The sequence below is a fragment of the Babesia bigemina genome (assembly GCF_000981445.1).
Source record: "Babesia bigemina genome assembly Bbig001, chromosome : I".
Taxonomy (NCBI): domain Eukaryota; phylum Apicomplexa; class Aconoidasida; order Piroplasmida; family Babesiidae; genus Babesia; species Babesia bigemina.
Window position 1 is genome coordinate 1,536,325 of NC_027216.1, and position 16,883 is coordinate 1,553,207.

The window sequence follows — 16,883 nt, forward strand, 5'->3', positions numbered from 1 at the left end:
GGTCAGTTAGTCGAGTTAAACGTCAGTGATTATGTGCACCACCTGAGAAATTCACGGCAGACATATTCATAGCCGCATTGCGGTGTATATACTCGTTGTTGTACGTCAACCGTTGTCTGAATTTTTAGCAATTGAAGTTTTTCTTTGCGTTCATTAATGTCCTATGCTCACTTCTATTTGCATAAATAATAAATTTCTTTTCATCCTTGACAAAAATTTTTTTGCGTTAATAAATTCAATCGTGAATTACGGAGTGAACAACGAATAGTTTTGTTTCTCATGCCACCAAGTGTAGCATAACTGTCATACTAAGAGATTTTTCACGGACTGATTAAACATAGACAACAGAATGTGGCAATGTATCAATGAGTCATTGTCGTATGAGTATCATAGACGTCAGTGAGAACTCATTATGTATAAGATCTCTAACCATCAAACCGCGCAAAACACCAAAAAGTAGACCCCTGATGTAACAGTGCCGCAAGAAATTTAATTTGATGGTGATGATGACGATACAGGTAATGGTTTTGCTTTCTCTTCGTGTTCCTTATTTGTTGATTCCACATTGCCCCTATCACTTTTATATGTAGCAAATAATGCTCCATAACAAAGAACATTAAGTAATGTCCCTGCCAATATAATGTACATCATAGATTTTCTCAGGGCTTCCGAATTTCTCTCTTTAATATCCGTAGCCATTGTATCAAACGACTCCCTGGAGGGGACATAGCCGAACACCTTCTCCGTCAAATATGCACAAACCTGGAAGAGAACCACGCTGCTTGCTATTCCGGATATGGTACGAATCATGGCAGCTGCTGTGCCTTGATATTTATCTTCAATTGCTTTTTTCAGAAGGGCCCTATCCACACCACCAACAGTTACCAATGTACCACCTAGCGCCGCCAACTCTATATAGTGATACCAAAGCAACTTACTACATGGTGGTTTCCCTAAGAAAAATAATAGGCACACAACCAGTCGGACTACCATCACTGCGATACCAGAACCTAGTTCTCCGGGGCCGTCAGCTTCTTTCGCAATTAGCTTTATAATTTCACCGCCAGCACCGCTACCCGCTGCTCCGCCAATCAACGTAACTGCAACGGCAACTCCGGCCATCGTGTCAGATACGCCCAAATATTGCAAGTATATGGTCATATAATTAAAAGCAGACATTGGAGCTTCTGCGATGAATAATGTAAATATCAAAATCCATGTTGTTGATCTCCTAAAAGCTCCTTCAAAGGATCCACGTAACAGTGCCGTAAAACCATCCGTAGATTGTAAACGCTCAGCTTTCATTCCAAATATAATTGCCGTACCAAACAATATCCATATGTAGCCTAACACAACGTAGGACGTGCGCCAGCCATAATATCCCAATAATACTTTGCGTGCAATAAGGGTGGTTATGACAGCGCATAGCAATCTTCCAATGCAATTTAAAGCCTGAAATATGGTGAACATACCACTAGCCTTTGATTCCCTTTCTTTCTTGTCTCCCACTGAACTAGTTGAATCAGCAACAATCTTTTGTTGCACAGGGTAGACGCAGGCAAATCCAAAGCCGTGTAAAAAGCGCAAGAACACAATCTGCAAGTGCATTTACAGCGTAAAAACCATAACTTACCACTTTGTAATGTGACGCGGAACTTAAGAATATCGAAGCCATTCCCATCACCAACAGACCTCCACCAAGTACTAAGTTAGAATTATAACTGTCAACCAGCAACCCCCAAATTATGCAGCACCCCATGCGGGACATAGTAGATACGGTTGCCAATGTAGACAACTGAGACTGAGAAAAACCCAATGTCAACTCGAAAGCCCTCATACACATGGACAACACCTGCTGGTCGTAGCCTTCAAAGAAAGACACCAAGTTGTACAGTGATTTGCCCAAAGTATCATACTTAGATTCTACAGGCGTACCTACTTGCGACTGATGCGCCATAGTTGCTTTACCGCTATATCATTCGCCCCTTCTAAAATGTATTTCTAATATACAGCTATTAGTATATCATATGCGTCAGGAAAAGAAATATCAAGATTGAGTATCGCATGTGGTACTGTGTAGTGAGTTTTATAACAGTCAAATCGAGGTTAAGGTGGCAATAGATATGGTGTGCAGGAGTCTACAAGGTTATAGGTGATGTGATTGTCATCCACAATTCATTTCACCCCAGAATGATAACCTAGCTCAACTAGCGCAAAGTCACAAATGTCAAGGAACTCGTTCATCATGAATAAGTTAAAAAGTGACAAACTATTTTATAAAAAAATATTTCCCAAAGGAGATACGAATATTCGATTCTGCTCTAGACAACCGCCTTCACAATGTAATCACAAATGTACTTCACGGGGCCCACAAAATTGTAGTACCTTAGAACAGTTAAACGATACCAATCACGCTAGTATATGCCTTACTTCAACAGACCAATTACAGCTAGTAGTAGATGGTAACCCTCTCCTTAATCCACTCTGCAGGACTCACTGATGGACGCCCCCATGACTTTACCTAGGCTCACTCTTGAGAGGTACTTGTCATGCCATAAGAGCCTTATGAGAGTGGGATTCAGAGAGAACGACCATGAGAGTTTTGAAACTATGAACCACATTTTCCACTATCCTCACTTCCAGTTGAAGAGGCTATGATCCCTTGTTGACATTCTCGTACCTTAACTGCCTCATCACGAAGGCGCTGCCTACCACCGGCGAGTTTTTCATGCCTTCACAATATTGAGGGTTCGATATACAATATACCTTCGAAATGTGCTTTCCAAGCTTCTGCTGTAGCTTTCCACTAAAAATGATACCTGCCCTGACTGGGATCATCTTGGTCGCCACGACATTGAGGTTCTCCGTGGTATCCGGTCCACAGAGTGTACCAGTCAGAATAGTTAATACCCAAGCAATCTCAATAGATTGTTTGGCTGTAAAAACAAAAATATACACGGACTATTATTGCAATAACTGACGCTACCTCACACGAAGCGCGTGTTATATTGACAAATAACAACAGAGGATTGTGTTCTTGTAGATAATCAATCACACGACATCGTATATCTAGAATACGCGTACAGGTATAATGTTTTAAGTAAGTTCTTCCAACGTTTCCGGAAACGTCGACATTCACCTGAACCAGCAAGTATAACACCTCATGTTAGGCATGTATTTGGCATTCTAATTATTTCACAGTATATTTCTTCCTCAGTTTTGGAAAATGAATCACTTCCTTAATGTTGTTAATGCCGAGGAGAAACATGAGCATTCTTTCGAAACCTATTCCAAATCCGCCGTGGGCAACATTCCCGAACTTGCGCAATTCCAAGTATCTGCAATACTTTGATACTAGTGACATCCAACTCACTGATCATATTCGGAGCCCTCAATGTGGTGCTCTTGCATCGCTCTGTTGTAACAATTAGATCATTTTTTATAGACACACCTTTTCAAAGTATGATATTGTACCTCCCTGATAGAACCTCCCGCAATTTCTCCCACACCGTCTGCGATGACGTCCACATTGTTGACAGTCCCATTGGTTAGTCTTTCCATATAAAATGGCATTATAGAGGCAGGATACTGCGTCACGGCAATCATGGGGTGATCCAGCAGCTTCAGCAATCCACGTTCGTGTGCTGCAGTTAGCGGTTCACCCCAGTTAATATGCTCGTATTCGCATTCTCGACCAGTCAACTTGTGATTATTTAATAAGTTTACCGCGTCGGAATACGTTAGAGTTTTCAATGCTGAGGAATGCTGCATTGTTTCAGTGCTACAAGCTATGGCACTTACCAGATTTTGCAATCTATTTATTACCTTTGCTTCTCCGTTTTGACTGATAACGGCTAAGTCGTCTCTACATTCAGTCAATAATGCACTCGCAGTTCGTTTGACTATCGTATGGATGGCATCGGTGAGTTCCTGACGACGCATCACACTTCGACATGGTGTCACTTACAGATAGCGTTACGTCATTCATTTCCGCTTCAAGCATCCAAAACTCTGATAAATGCCTAGGCGTCTGTAACGTTTGTGATGTATTGGTGCCGTAAAACCAACGTCGGACCTATCCGCCCTGAAAGCGGGCCCAAACTTCCAGACTCGGCTGATTCCAGAACAGAGTGCTTCCAGTTCAAGCTGTCCTGAGACGCTTAAAAATGTAGTTGGACCCTGTGTACAGCGTGTTAATGCAAATTGAGGCAATACCTGTCGTTCGTTATCAACGTTGGGTGGAACTACCTGTGGTGATGGATGAGTTGCTATTTGAATTATAATTGCCGTACCTTGAAAATTTCCCCCATACCTTCGCAGTTGATACTCGTTAAGCACGGTGCTGTGACATGAACAAATCCCATATCCTGCAACCGAGTGAAATATGTAACCTGTATATACGAACCGGTAGGATTCTGAAAAGCTCCTCGGTGGCTTTCGCCCTAATTCTAAAAATTGCTTGTATCAAGGGATTCCTAACTCTGAAATTGCAATGCTCACGTAAGTACATTAATGGGTAGTTGCCGTTAAGCGCAACTGGGTTGGTTTCTTCTTGATTTCTTTCGTTTCGGTGGTGCGTGAACACGTGTCCTTTTGCCTCGCTGGTAACCACCAGCTGTACGGCAGGATGGACACTATCAGATCCAGAACACTTTTTTTCTAAATTACCCACTATTGTGATGGCATCACCAACATTTATATCTGAAACAGCAGCATAGCTAGGGTGGGTATCTCTGATGACCACTTCCACATGCATTGGTGTAGTCCCGTCTACCACCTCGAGATAAGATCCTGTTTTGTTGCGATTGATAACAAGTTTTTTAACCCAAGCAACTAGTTTGTATAAGCTTTTATCCGTGTTGTTCAAACAGAATTCTCCTAGTTCCGTTTTCGGCACCTCTCCACCACTGTCGATTAATACATCCGTGGATGACTTGCTTCGAGATTGCATTTCACGAGACAAGTTGGCACAAGTCACTCTACATGGTTTGAAGTGTGATCCATCCGGCAAATTGTCGCTCTCTATTGATTCGCATCGGTTATCGCTTGGAGTTTCGAGTTTTCCCTGTCTATGCCGAAGGTCTGATTTCCTAATGCCGAATAATGACCTATCAGTTAAACCATCGAATCTACTAACTAGGAATGCATATTGCGGCGCAGTGTTAAGGTAACGACTTTTCTCGATGCCGTTACTATTATTCCCCGTTAGGTACATGCCGCCTATGGCGGCAAATGCCGAATGAATCCTCATTGTTTTACGCTCTTCTTGACTGACTCACATACCGTTCTGGCACCATCAGGATATACATTATCAGTAAATATGTTTTGTTCAACTATTAGTTGTTGAGAGTGCCTTTTGTGCTTCATCGCACTTCCAGAGGCAGCCTTCCATGGCTTTATTATCCGTACAGTCGCCAAAACGTAATTCTGTCGTCAAGCGGAATCGTCCCACAGGTCGAATATGATTGAAACTTTAATGTTTCACGTGGAAGACAAAAGATACCCTACCAGCAAAAACATCCAGTTATGGCTCCTGGGCGGCAGATCGCTGAGTGGCGTTATGGCACATATACATCACCATACAAGGGATTAATCGCCTCAAGTTAAAATTTTATTTTAGAAGACTATTAATATTAACATCCATGAGCAATATAGCGTCTGCTAACCAAGTGTAGCAACTGAAATTCGTGATTCTACACACGAATGCGATACAAAAGAATCGAGTCATTACAAGGCTTTGTGTAACACACTCAAGGCCTGTAAAGCGTAATACAAATACAACATTACATTGAAGCGACTTATATTGTTCAACGATTCTATATTACGTGCTTCATTTAAGGAATCCTAGGAGTCACAGTTGTCCATCACGAAAGTGTTTGGTTCCACATTCTGCGAAAAAAGCGTGGCTATCCTGCACATAATGTTTGTACATGAGACTCGTCAGTTGTTATTACCTATTGGCAATTGCGGTGGCCAATTTCCTGGATCCACGTGTGCCAGAGCTTAAGTTGCTCAGTGACTCCACGAGTTTGTCTGGCGAGTCCTCTATCGCTTCCATTACTTCAACTGGTGTTGAATACCTAAAAGTAACTTCTTTGCGCCTTTCATGTGTCTTACATCTCTGCGATGGCGGTGGCCGCTTCCTGACCTAATTCAGGTATCTGTTGTAGCTGCGTGATCCACCTGCATAACTTCGTTAGCAGCCGTGAGCGTGTAACCTACGTATTCGTAGCCAAAGATGTATCCTGCGATAAGTTGCTTTGCGGTTTCGCTCTGAAACCCGAAGCTCCTCTGCGTGTCGCACAGAGCTCCGCCGCCGATGCAGCATCTACGATGAACTTAGCCTGCAAAATGTTATTATCTCGGCTTCGACAGCTAACCAGCTCGACGTCATCCTCTGCTTCCACGACGTCAACTTGGTACTCTATCATGAGCGAGCATATGATATCGTCTAGCGTGAGGTTGTGCATGACCGGCGTCTGCGAGTCCCTCTGTGGAGACTGGCTGTCGGTCGGCGAGTTTTGCCCGTGCAAGGCGTACAACCTGACGGCATGCATTACTACTAATATCTTCACATTCGGATACAGAACTTGGAATAGCTCGATTGTTGTCGTGATGCGCTGCCGCAGCATCTCAACCGACAGCTTCACGATGTCCTCCTTGGTGAAGATGAGGAACACTACGGCGGGCCTGTTCGCGAGCTGTTGTGTTGCTGGTTCCTCGTCAGACGATTCGTCGGCGTTAAAATCGGACAGTCTAGCGCCCACGCTGGAGCCTGGTGACTGGCTTCCAGCAGTCTCATCTCCGTTGGCCATGGCATCTGCCGCATAGTTAAAATGTTAATTTCGCTTTTACAAGTAGTGTTGAAGATCCGAAATATTAACCAACTCACGCAAATCTATTCATGCGACCATTTCACCATGATACTGGCGTTACCAATTTCCACTTACCCCTAGCGGCTGCGTCACGTGCCCTGCTGAGGTGCGTACGGTACGTGAAGTTAGTGCAGAGGGTACATATGTTTCCCTCCCTGCACATAAGGTGATATATCTCCCCTCCCAGCACTTCGTCTTTGTTGTCCGTGTAGAGATCGATATGCATGTTACTCGCCTCCCTGAATTTTTCGAGGTGCGGCAAGACATGGTACCACGGTGGCGGCAGCCAAAGCGACATTCTGGCTCTCCACGTTTCACTGTCGTCGCCATAGCGCGTCGCAGACGTACAGCTCTGCGACATTACGTCTGGAAGGTTGTTATGCAACGAGGAATCACGTTATTTCTTCCCGGCTAACACGGCAGGGGTGATGCGTACCCGAAGATTCCGGCACATTTCTCCACACAATGAAGAGATACAGTTTAAAAAAGCGTGATCCATCGCATTGTAGTGTTATGGCGCACGTTAGGCATGCCTATGTTGACTTTACCACCTCGCATCGTGAATCTAGTAGCTGGTTGGTGGGTTACACATCCGCCCTCCTAGCCAAGGCGCTGACAACGAATTCAAAGGCACTATCCGCCCATTATTCTACAACATTCAATCTCAGCATAAAAAATTTCAATTGCCATTCCATCGTCTGGACTTCGCGCTTCTGAACGTGCTGCTGTGACGCGCATCCAGATATCGACGTTGTGAATAATAAGCGCTTTGCCGTTGCAGATGGGTGATCCTCCGCCAGCAGATTCAAGCAGCGGTGAGGAGGAGTTCGGTAAGTCTGTACTCCCATTTCATCTTGTCTAATCTACCATTTCATTTTTTTCCCTATGAGCGCCATAATCAACGCATTTTGGTAACTCAGCTCGCATTTTTATACACTGAATAATTGGTTCGCAGGTCCTCTGCCCATTCCAGAGCCCCCGAAGGCCGTTCGCAAGCGCAAGGGTACGTTGCGAGCGACAAAATCCAAATACCCTCAGTCGAAATCAACGACTCGATCTACCTGCAGCACCTCCCCGATGCCAGTAGATACGAGCGCAGCTTCGTGCACAATACGACAGTTCGACACGGTAAGCTGCGTTCAATCGCTGTATCATAGTTCGCAGTTGTTTGCAGCGCACCCACGCGCTACATCGCCACCGGGAGCGACGATGGTTACATCAGCTTCTGGTACTACGAAAACGACGGCGTGCAATTCGTCAAGCGGATAGAGGCGCACAAGGCCCGAATCACGCAGATGCGCGGTTCGCGAGAGGGACTATTCCTGGGCAGCATATCGCTCGACCGTACGTACAACCACATCGACTTTGCGTCCTTCGACGTGGTCAGCAAGGTGTCGCTGAACTTCGTCCCACTGTGCTTCGAATTCATTTCAAACCACACCTCTCCACATACTATTGTTGCTATGTGAGTTCCGATATGCTCACCGCGAATAACGTATCCGCAGCGCATCCGCTGGTGACAGCCGGGTATCCCTCTTCAAGCCCACGATGAGCTCGACCGCGATCTGCTCGCTCGCAATCGCCACCCCTGACATCCACACCCTGGTCTACAATGCGCGCTTCGACGTGTGCTTGGCAGCCAACAGGCTGGGCGACGTCGACGTGTTCGACGCCAACACCTTCAAGTTCCCCGTCAAGCACTCGCAGCTCACGTTCCGCATGAAGGGGGAGACCGACCTTTACGAATTCCACAAGGTGAAGACCCACGTGGTTTCGATCGCAATTTCGCCGAATGGGGAGTTGGCGGCCATGCACTGCCACGACGGCCTCATCAGGTTGTTCCGGTTCCGCACGCTGAAGCTCTACCGCGTGTACGACGAAAGCGCGCTGATGTACTCCGCCGTGCAGAGCGACCCTAAGTCGGCGGTGCTCCACATGGACTCGGCCGAGTTTTTGAAGAGGAGGGCCTACGAGGTGGAGCTCTTCAAGGTCGGGGTCGACTGTGGGGAATACAGTGGCCTCTGTTTCGACTCGTCCTCCAACTACCTCATTTACCCCTGTATGCTGGGAATTAAGGTCGTTAACGTGGTGAATAACAAGCTGGTGCGTATAATTGGGCGTTTGGAGCACTCGGTGCGATTTTTAAAGTTGGACCTCATGCAGCACGTCTCGAGGAAGCGCCATATGGGTTCTGCGGGGTCGGGTGCCAACCAAACCCTCGACCCGCTTGTCATCGCAACTGGCTTCCAGAAAAACCGTTTGTACGTTTTCAGCAACCGCGAGCCCAGCCAGGAAGAGCTGGAAGGCCGAGACGTCGGCACCGCGTCAGATCCACGTGACACCTCGGCGCCTGCGCGCAGTAAGTCGTGGCAGCTCTCACACCGACACCCTTTTTCAGCTCTGACATCGGATGCAGCAGGCGGACGCCTTGCACGCGAGGCCGTGATCCACACCAGCATGGGCGACATCCACGTGCGCCTGTTTTACAAGGACTGCAAACGTACCGTGGAGAACTTCACGGTGCACGCGCTCAACGGGTACTACAACGGCTGCACGTTCCACCGCGTCATCCCCAATTTCATGATTCAAGGCGGCGACCCAGGAGGAGACGGTACCGGTGGTAGGTTCAGTGTCTGGTGTCTGAGGAGTGCTGCAGGCGAGTCGATTTGGGGAAGCGAGTTCGAGGACGAGATCGTGCCACACCTCAAGCACGACCGGCCGTTTACGCTGTCAATGGCTAATGCAGGTCCGAACACCAACGGCTCGCAATTTTTTATCACTACTGTGCTGTGCCCCTGGCTGGACGGGAAGCATACGGTCTTCGGGCGGGTCATCGGTGGCACCGATGTCGTGCAGGCTATAGAGCGGGTACGTGTTTACAAATGACTCCTTACGTCTCCCAGGTGCCGACAAACAGCGACGACAAGCCGCTGACTGACGTCACCATCATCAACGTGAAGGCGGTGATGTGATGGCCAAGTGCATTCTTCGGCGGTTTGCACGTTGGCCGCACAATTTCCCGTTTTCAGGTGAATAAGCATCACAAAAAATTGCTCTACGTCAAAAAGGCCGCCCATTAATTTTTTTTAGCGCTTTGTAGCTGCCAAGTGGTTGGTAATCGAAGCCAGCGTTAGCCAGCTGTCACTGTCACCTCCCCGAGCAAAATTTCCCAGCAGCTGCACGATTATTCCGCGCTGCTTGGGCGCGCAGCGGACAACGACACGTCCCATCCGCCCAGCCCCCCGGAGCTTTCCCTGCTCTGAAAAATTCACCGCTGCAGTAAAAACGTGGAGTCCGTATGCCGCGATTTTTCATGTTGCATAGTAGTTTTCGCACAACACAGGCCCAGCTCTTCGTAGACAGTTTGTTTGTTTTTATATGTAAGTTTATTGTTAGCTGGTGGCTATCTGCTCGTGATGCTGGTTAGCTTGGCTTGGCAATTTTTCCTCTTGGCTGAGATGCTTGCGGACCACTAAACATTTTGCAGCTCTTGACGATTGTGTCGGTAAGAGTGTGATACAGTATTCGCCGGGTGTGTACCTTTACTTACGTTTATATATTTTCCTGTTCAACTGACAGTCCCCTCGGCAATATTTGCGCCGCTACGCTTTGCTGGCTGACGTATACGGCTTTGGCTTCTTAGTCAAATGAAAACCCCGCCTTTCATTTGATATTCGACTCGGAGCGTAATTTTTGAGCATTGTTTTGTCAGTTTGTTTTAAAGCCTCCCGCCACCGGCGCCGTTGTGCGTTACTCTGCGTCTCACTCGCTCGGCGCCATTTCAGAGATCGCGTACGTCGACCAACTCTGAGAAGATGCCGATTCTGAGTGAGGAGGACCTCGAGCGCTTCCGCACCAAGGTTTGCTCCATGGCTGCGTCGATGCGGTGCGACTTCGGAGTGGAGCGCTGCAACTACTCGCACAACGTGTACTGGGCGCGTAGGTGCCCTTTCTACCTGCGAGACTCGACGATCCTGCGCTACATCCCTGCGATATGCCCGGATGTCGAGCTTGGCCCTGGTACGTCGATCCTGAAGAATACCTGCCCACGGGGGAACAACTGCGCCTTCGCACATTCGCTGGAGGAGATGCACTACCACCCGCTGGTGTACAAAACCGAGATTTGCGACGCCTACAGGGAGGGAAACTGCAGGACGTACTACTGCCACAAGGTGCACGGGCTTGCTGAGTACCGCATCCCTCGTGAATACGTGCTTCCTCGTAAGCGCGGGCTGCACATCCCGGAGTTCAAGCATGTGACCATCGTGGACAACGTTCGCGGATTCCAAAGCGGCGTCAGCAGCTGTGGGCACATGAAGGACAAGCAGCGACTCGCGCGCATACATGATGGCCACAGGGGCGCCCTCTACGGAGCATTCTCTCAGCTGAATCAGCACAGCATCCTTACCAACAGTCCCAGCTCAGTGTCGCCGAGTTTCCCACCGCATTCGGAAGTGTTGGAGCCAATCAACCAGCTGTCGAGATGGCAAAGCTACAATCCTCGCAGCACTTCGTGCCTCGAGAAGACCCACTCCTTCGGCCAATCTTCGCTGAGCCCGCGTTCTCCTACGTGTTCGCAGGAGCGTAACGCGCTGCTACTGGACCGCTTCTGCAGGTCCAACGAGGAGCTGCTGAGCTCGTTCCCAATCGACCAAACTGCCTCCGAAAGCTGCGAAAAGGTTAAAAACATGCGGTGGAGTGAGGATAGATTAGATCAAACAACTTCCACCGACGGTAACCTTAGGACCCAATCGTCCGCGTTCCCGATGTTATTCCCGGACGAGCTGTCGAGCGTGAACACGCAAAACCCAAGTTTCGGCGTTGATGGCATCACCACGAAATCTGAAGCCTTCTCGAACCCTTTACGGCCTACCTCGAATAAGGATAAATCCTCTGACGCCATTGGTCGCACTTCGCTACCGTGGTATGATCGTATGCCGTGCGGCGAATCCAACTCCACGTCAAAGAAACCCTTGGCTGCCAGCACCATCAAGAGCCTCAACACGATGTTACAGCGCTCTCTTCGGATGGATGAAGCGCGTGACGCCGCCGCCAAGACTGGCGGTAACCCGCTGCAGCGCGAGTCGGCGCAGCCGTCGAGAGCAGAGCGCCCCGGTGGGCCGAACGTGGAGCGAAATGCGGGCGGCTGGAAGGATGCCTCTTCAGTGCTCCATGCGTTATCACTGCAGTGTATGAGCGAGGAGGAGGATCCGGTCAAGGGCGCCGAGCCGAAGGAGGTGAATTCCAGCTTGCTGGACTACGTGTACCGCACGGTGGCGCAGCAGTGTCAGCTGATCGCCGGCAAGTGCGTGCAGAAGGCGGACAACCAGGCCAACATGAACGAAATATGCAAGGACACGTACAACCTCTGGCAGCTACTGACGAGCATCCGCGGGATGCTGTACGACGGCGCCCCCGTTGTGCCGAGCACTCCCGCCGAGGAGACGTGCAAGAGCGAGGCTGAGGAGGAAGCCAACCAGTGGAGCGCCGTCAGCGGTTTCTATTGCGAGCTCGTCGACTCCGAAGAGGACAGCTCCTCATCTGCCACGTCCAGCGAAAGCGACGAGACGGAGTAGTGGGCGCCAGCAACCAAGGGCTATCCCACCTCCTGTTGACAATGATTGATTCATGCTCGAGTGGCCGTAGCATTTCGCGGCACGCAGACAACAATACTACGATCTGAAATTCGGCCAGAGTTCTACTTACGACGTAGCGCCACAAGAAGACGACGTCTGCCGCCTTTGCGAGCATCTCCAGCCCTTAGCGAGCCGGCCGGCGTCAAATCGATTTTGCAGTCGGCTGCGCAACATCCGCCGACTTTTTCCATTATTAAGTATTATTATATCACGGTATTGCCCGTATTTTGCTAACTTTTTGCCGCGCTTACCCGTAGAATCCTTGCGCGCAACGCTGCATCCTTCTACGGGCGCCGGCAACGAGGAGCTCATTTCGCGTACCATATCACTTTCGTGAGAAAACCAATATCGTGCAATTAACGTACACTAACTCTCCTATCCGGTAAGGATGTTCCAGAAGCGCAACCTGGCCGCGTTGCGCAATCGCACACCCGTGCCGCAGCCTGAGGCCGCAGCGTCCGGAGCATCGCACGACGGAGGTTGGTTGTTACTATAGACTCAGCTATAGTTCGCAGCTACGACGGCAGTGAGGTTGGCGGAGCGTCGCACTGGCCGCAAGATCTGCGTTGGAGTCCGTTGCCATCCATGTCTAACTCATGTTTTCGCAGAGCACCAAAGACGCTGCTGCGACAGTACGTGCCGATGTGGGAACTTATGAACCAGACCGTTCCGAGGTGAGTGGCTACCCGGTGCCGTGACTCCGGCATGGCGTAGTTGCGGCACGCCATCCGTCGCCTCGTTGGTATTAACATGGCCTGCAGGAGGTAAAGAGCGACCAGCGCGCGACGTCGACGTACGAAATCGACACCGAGGCCAGCCGCGACCACCGCAGCATCTTAGAGCGCAACGCCGAGATCGGCCGCAAGCTGCTGAACGAGGAGCTGGAGGACGGCGTCTACCGCGGCCGCGGCGCCTACCGCCCGGTGATGAACATCCGCGAGGGCAGCATCGCCGCGTCTAAGTACACCGGGCTGTACGGCCCCGTGCGCGCCTCGTCAACCAACGTGAGGACGACGCTGCGCATCGACTACCAGCCCGACGTCTGCAAGGACTACAAGGAGACCGGGTACTGTGGGTTCGGCGATTCGTGCAAGTTCCTGCACGACCGGAGCGACTACAAGTCCGGCTGGCAGCTGGAGAACGAGTGGGAGCAGGCGCAGTCGGCGAAGCGCCAGAAGCTGCAGGAGAAGCTCGCTCGGTGGCAACGCAAGGTGCAAAAAAACCTGGCCGACCCCGAAGCGGCCTCGTCAGGCTCAGACGCTGGGCACGCGGCGTCAGACGCCGAGTCTGGATCCAGTTGCGACTCGTCGAGCTCCGACGACGACTCCGACTCTGACTCCGCCCCGGCGGAGAAGTCGAAGTATGCGCGCGCTCTCAAGGCCCGCGCTCGCAACCTGAATATACCGTTTTCGTGCCTCGCCTGCCGCAAGGCGTGGCGGCCGGAGATGAACCCGATCGTCACAACCTGCGGTCACTACTTCTGCGAGTCGTGTGCCATCCGGTCTTACTCGCGCAACATGAAGTGCGCCAAGTGTGGCGTTTCGCAGGACGGAATCCTCAACCCCGCGCAGGCCGTGATAAAGCTGCTGGCTTCGATGAACAGCGAGTGTGAGTAAATTGTTGGTGTGTAGCTTCATGTTGCCGGCCGTCGCGTGCTGCGCGTCTGAACCCGCCCTTCCGCGCCGGTAGCGCCTGGCGTCGCCGAGCGCGTGCACACCCGCCGCATCTCGGCAATAACGCCGCTGCGATTGTGAGCGGCTGGTGAGTTATTCGTGGCCTGCGAGTTTCGCCAATGGTGGCGGAGCGCACGGTTTTGTCGCTCATCACTAGCCACCCCGGCGATGTGCTCTGTCTAATGCTGTTTGCGCCGCTCGCGCTGCTGCAGTCGAAGCTACAACGCCGAAGGGGCGGCAAGCTGTGGACCGCTGCGGTCGTGGCGCTGCTGATATCGCTTGAGGTGTGTTCCCGCCGTTCGTCGTCTAACTGGCTCAGACTTTCCTGTACATCAACGGCCGCATTATTGTGATCCTACTCAGCCTGCCCCTCATCATATGTTCACGTCGCATGTGCGTGCCTGCCGTCACGGGTGGCATCGGCAGCGGGAAGAGTACGCTGGGTGAGTCGCATGTTTCCCGCTCACACAAGTCGCTGCAGCGAGGGTTCTGGCGGACAACGGGTACACGGTGGTCGACTGTGACGCGATAAATCGCGAGGTAGGTTCGCTCCGGGGTTTTAAAGCACCGACTACAGCTGCTGCTGCCGGGTTCGCCCGCCTACGCCAGCATCATCCGCAAGTTCGGCGCGGGCATCGTGCTCGACAACGGCGAGATAGACCGAGCCCAGCTGCGCGAGATCGTGTTCAACAACGAGGCGAGGCGGCTGGAGCTAAACAAGTGCCTGCACAAGTACATCGGCTTGCGCGTGATTTGGAACATTTTCAAGTACCGGGTGCTGCTGTGGAGGTCGCGTGTCGGTAAGTGCGCTATTGTGCGATGCTATCGGTCGCAGTTCTGGACGTGCCGCTACTGTACAACACGCCGTTGGTGTTCGTCAGCAGCCCCGTCGTGGTGGTGGTCTCGCCCGTGGAGAGCCGCCTGGAGCGCCTGATGTCCCGGGACGGCACGGTGCCGCGGGCGACGCTGCAGAACATCATCAAGGCGCAGGTGTCGGACGACGTGCTCTGCGCCTGGGGAGATATCATCCTCGACAACAGCCAGAGCCAGGAGGAGTTCGTGGAGCAAGTGGAGTCTCTCATCTCGAGCCTGTAGTGATCTAAACTCAGGACGTAGCCGTGTAGTTTGTATTTTAACTGCAGCCACCCCCGTGCCTGCACCGCCATGATGTGCAAGACCCCGGTGCCGATGGCGCGCGTGGAGGGCGGTGTTTAGTGATTCTGGAGTTTGGCGCGCCCCGTCTTTATTACACACGGATTTCAGGCGCAATTTACTGTGTACTAATAATTCGAAATCGCTCCGTTACGTCGCTATCGGTTTGCCATAGGTCGTACTGTACTTACACCTGGGCTAAGATGGATGGTCAGAATAGCATGCAACAGCTCCAGGAGCTCCTGGCGATGGAGGGAAATGGCGTATGCTTCGACTGCGGCGCTAGCGGCCCGTCCTGGGTCTCCCTGTCGCACGGCAGCTTCATCTGCCTCAGCTGCTCCGGTGTACACAGGTGAGGGTGCTTTCCGCGCTAACACACCGCCGCAGGGGATTCGGCCTCAGCGTGAGCTTCGTGAAGAGCGTCAACATGGACACCTGGTCCGCGAGGCAGATGTTGTACATGAAGCACGGCGGCAACCAGAAGCTGCGCAGCTTCTTCGACGAGATGAAGATCATGGACCTGCCGCTGTCGCTGCGCTACAAGACCGAGGGCGCCGCGTACTACCGCAAGCGGCTGCGTGCGTTGGTGGACGGTGCACCCCTGCCACCGATGATAGAGGCCGAGGTGGCGTGCCGCCTGGAGGAGCAGACGCCGGGGTCGCTGAGCGCGACTCCGCACGCCGTCATCTCCGCGCCGCTGTCGCCGTCGAGCAGCTTGGCCACTCCGTTCACGCAGGTGAACATTGACGCGTCCGACGTCACCGCCGAGGAAGATGGCGCCAGCGTCCCCCTTCATCCGACCGTGCCGCAGATCAACCTGCAGACCTCGCCCTCAATGAACGAGACCCCCGGCTACCAGCCCTCGCAAATGCCCGGTAGACATTCGGTGCCGCCAGGAGCTCAGAAGAAGCGTTCGCAGAAGAGCGACTTCTTGGGGTCACTGGGGTCGATGTTCGGTTCGTTCGTGGACACGGCCATCTCCACTGCGGGGACCGCCGTCACCGAGATGAGGAACCGCGGCGTGATCGACCAGGCGAAGGGCGCCTTCGAGACCAGCAAGTCGTGGCTGGAGACCCAGGGGAAGAAGATCGCCACGAGCGTGCAGGATCCCGAGTTCTGGGAGACGAGCCACCTGAGGGCTAAGCATGAGGCGTCGAAGGTCGCCCATCACCTTTCAACGGTAAGTTGTGCTACCACACTGGGTTTGTTTATAGTGCGTTCAGGCTGCCTCCACCGCGCAGAGTTGGATCCAGAAGAAGGTTGCAGAAATGCAGAACTCGTCTGATCCCGCGGCCAGGTACGGAGGCACAGAATCTTCCTCCGTGTCTTACAAACCGCAGCCACGCACGCAGCAAGGACCCATCGGCGTGATGGGCGGCGCCAACCTGTGGACCGAGCCGAAGGACCCCGATGCCGATGATGTGAATCCCATCATCGAGCAGTACCAGCAGCCACAGTGAGTCGGTGGACGGGATACGACCGCCGTTTTACGGCGGTCGCTTGTTTTTGAATCAGGAGCCTTAGTGCACGCGAAGGCGTGCTAAATC

General features: G+C 51.6%; 8 protein-coding genes across 8 annotated transcripts; 5 read left to right on the top strand and 3 right to left on the bottom strand.

The window, feature by feature from the left end:
- Nucleotides 1-489: 489 nt before the first annotated feature.
- Nucleotides 490-1,957, bottom strand: BBBOND_0107070 (hypothetical protein; the record flags this gene model as incomplete). The annotated part of the gene is made up of 2 exons (XM_012911130.1): nt 490-1,596; nt 1,634-1,957. 2 exons carry the CDS (start codon nt 1,955-1,957, stop codon nt 490-492), a joined length of 1,431 nt encoding a protein of 476 aa, XP_012766584.1.
- Nucleotides 1,958-3,190: 1,233 nt separating this feature from the next.
- BBBOND_0107080 (asparaginyl-tRNA synthetase, putative) lies at nt 3,191-5,215 on the bottom strand (the record flags this gene model as incomplete). Its single annotated transcript, XM_012911131.1, has 8 exons — nt 3,191-3,338; nt 3,374-3,415; nt 3,452-3,765; nt 3,802-3,930; nt 3,968-4,030; nt 4,069-4,179; nt 4,293-4,367; nt 4,406-5,215. 8 exons carry the CDS (start codon nt 5,213-5,215, stop codon nt 3,191-3,193), a joined length of 1,692 nt encoding a protein of 563 aa, XP_012766585.1.
- Nucleotides 5,216-5,844: 629 nt separating this feature from the next.
- BBBOND_0107090 (hypothetical protein, conserved) lies at nt 5,845-7,236 on the bottom strand (the record flags this gene model as incomplete). The annotated part of the gene is made up of 6 exons (XM_012911132.1): nt 5,845-5,911; nt 5,955-6,080; nt 6,118-6,183; nt 6,223-6,344; nt 6,381-6,820; nt 6,951-7,236. 6 exons carry the CDS (start codon nt 7,234-7,236, stop codon nt 5,845-5,847), a joined length of 1,107 nt encoding a protein of 368 aa, XP_012766586.1.
- Nucleotides 7,237-7,656: 420 nt separating this feature from the next.
- Nucleotides 7,657-9,847, top strand: BBBOND_0107100 (peptidyl-prolyl cis-trans isomerase, putative; the record flags this gene model as incomplete). Its single annotated transcript, XM_012911133.1, has 8 exons — nt 7,657-7,705; nt 7,831-7,878; nt 7,914-8,003; nt 8,040-8,340; nt 8,381-9,234; nt 9,292-9,495; nt 9,532-9,743; nt 9,779-9,847. The coding sequence occupies 8 exons, from the start codon at nt 7,657-7,659 to the stop codon at nt 9,845-9,847; spliced, it is 1,827 nt and encodes a 608-aa protein (XP_012766587.1).
- Nucleotides 9,848-10,690: 843 nt separating this feature from the next.
- Nucleotides 10,691-12,451, top strand: BBBOND_0107110 (Zinc finger C-x8-C-x5-C-x3-H type domain containing protein, putative; the record flags this gene model as incomplete). The annotated part of the gene is made up of 1 exon (XM_012911134.1): nt 10,691-12,451. One exon carries the CDS (start codon nt 10,691-10,693, stop codon nt 12,449-12,451), a length of 1,761 nt encoding a protein of 586 aa, XP_012766588.1.
- Nucleotides 12,452-12,899: 448 nt separating this feature from the next.
- On the top strand, nt 12,900-14,127 carry BBBOND_0107120 (zinc finger protein, putative; the record flags this gene model as incomplete). Its single annotated transcript, XM_012911135.1, has 4 exons — nt 12,900-12,990; nt 13,027-13,082; nt 13,120-13,185; nt 13,273-14,127. The coding sequence occupies 4 exons, from the start codon at nt 12,900-12,902 to the stop codon at nt 14,125-14,127; spliced, it is 1,068 nt and encodes a 355-aa protein (XP_012766589.1).
- A 176-nt stretch (nt 14,128-14,303) lies between these two features.
- Nucleotides 14,304-15,279, top strand: BBBOND_0107130 (dephospho-CoA kinase, putative; the record flags this gene model as incomplete). The annotated part of the gene is made up of 5 exons (XM_012911136.1): nt 14,304-14,468; nt 14,504-14,627; nt 14,666-14,724; nt 14,762-14,984; nt 15,020-15,279. 5 exons carry the CDS (start codon nt 14,304-14,306, stop codon nt 15,277-15,279), a joined length of 831 nt encoding a protein of 276 aa, XP_012766590.1.
- A 260-nt stretch (nt 15,280-15,539) lies between these two features.
- Nucleotides 15,540-16,796, top strand: BBBOND_0107140 (ADP-ribosylation factor GTPase-activating factor, putative; the record flags this gene model as incomplete). The annotated part of the gene is made up of 3 exons (XM_012911137.1): nt 15,540-15,688; nt 15,724-16,516; nt 16,560-16,796. The coding sequence occupies 3 exons, from the start codon at nt 15,540-15,542 to the stop codon at nt 16,794-16,796; spliced, it is 1,179 nt and encodes a 392-aa protein (XP_012766591.1).
- Nucleotides 16,797-16,883: the final 87 nt, after the last annotated feature.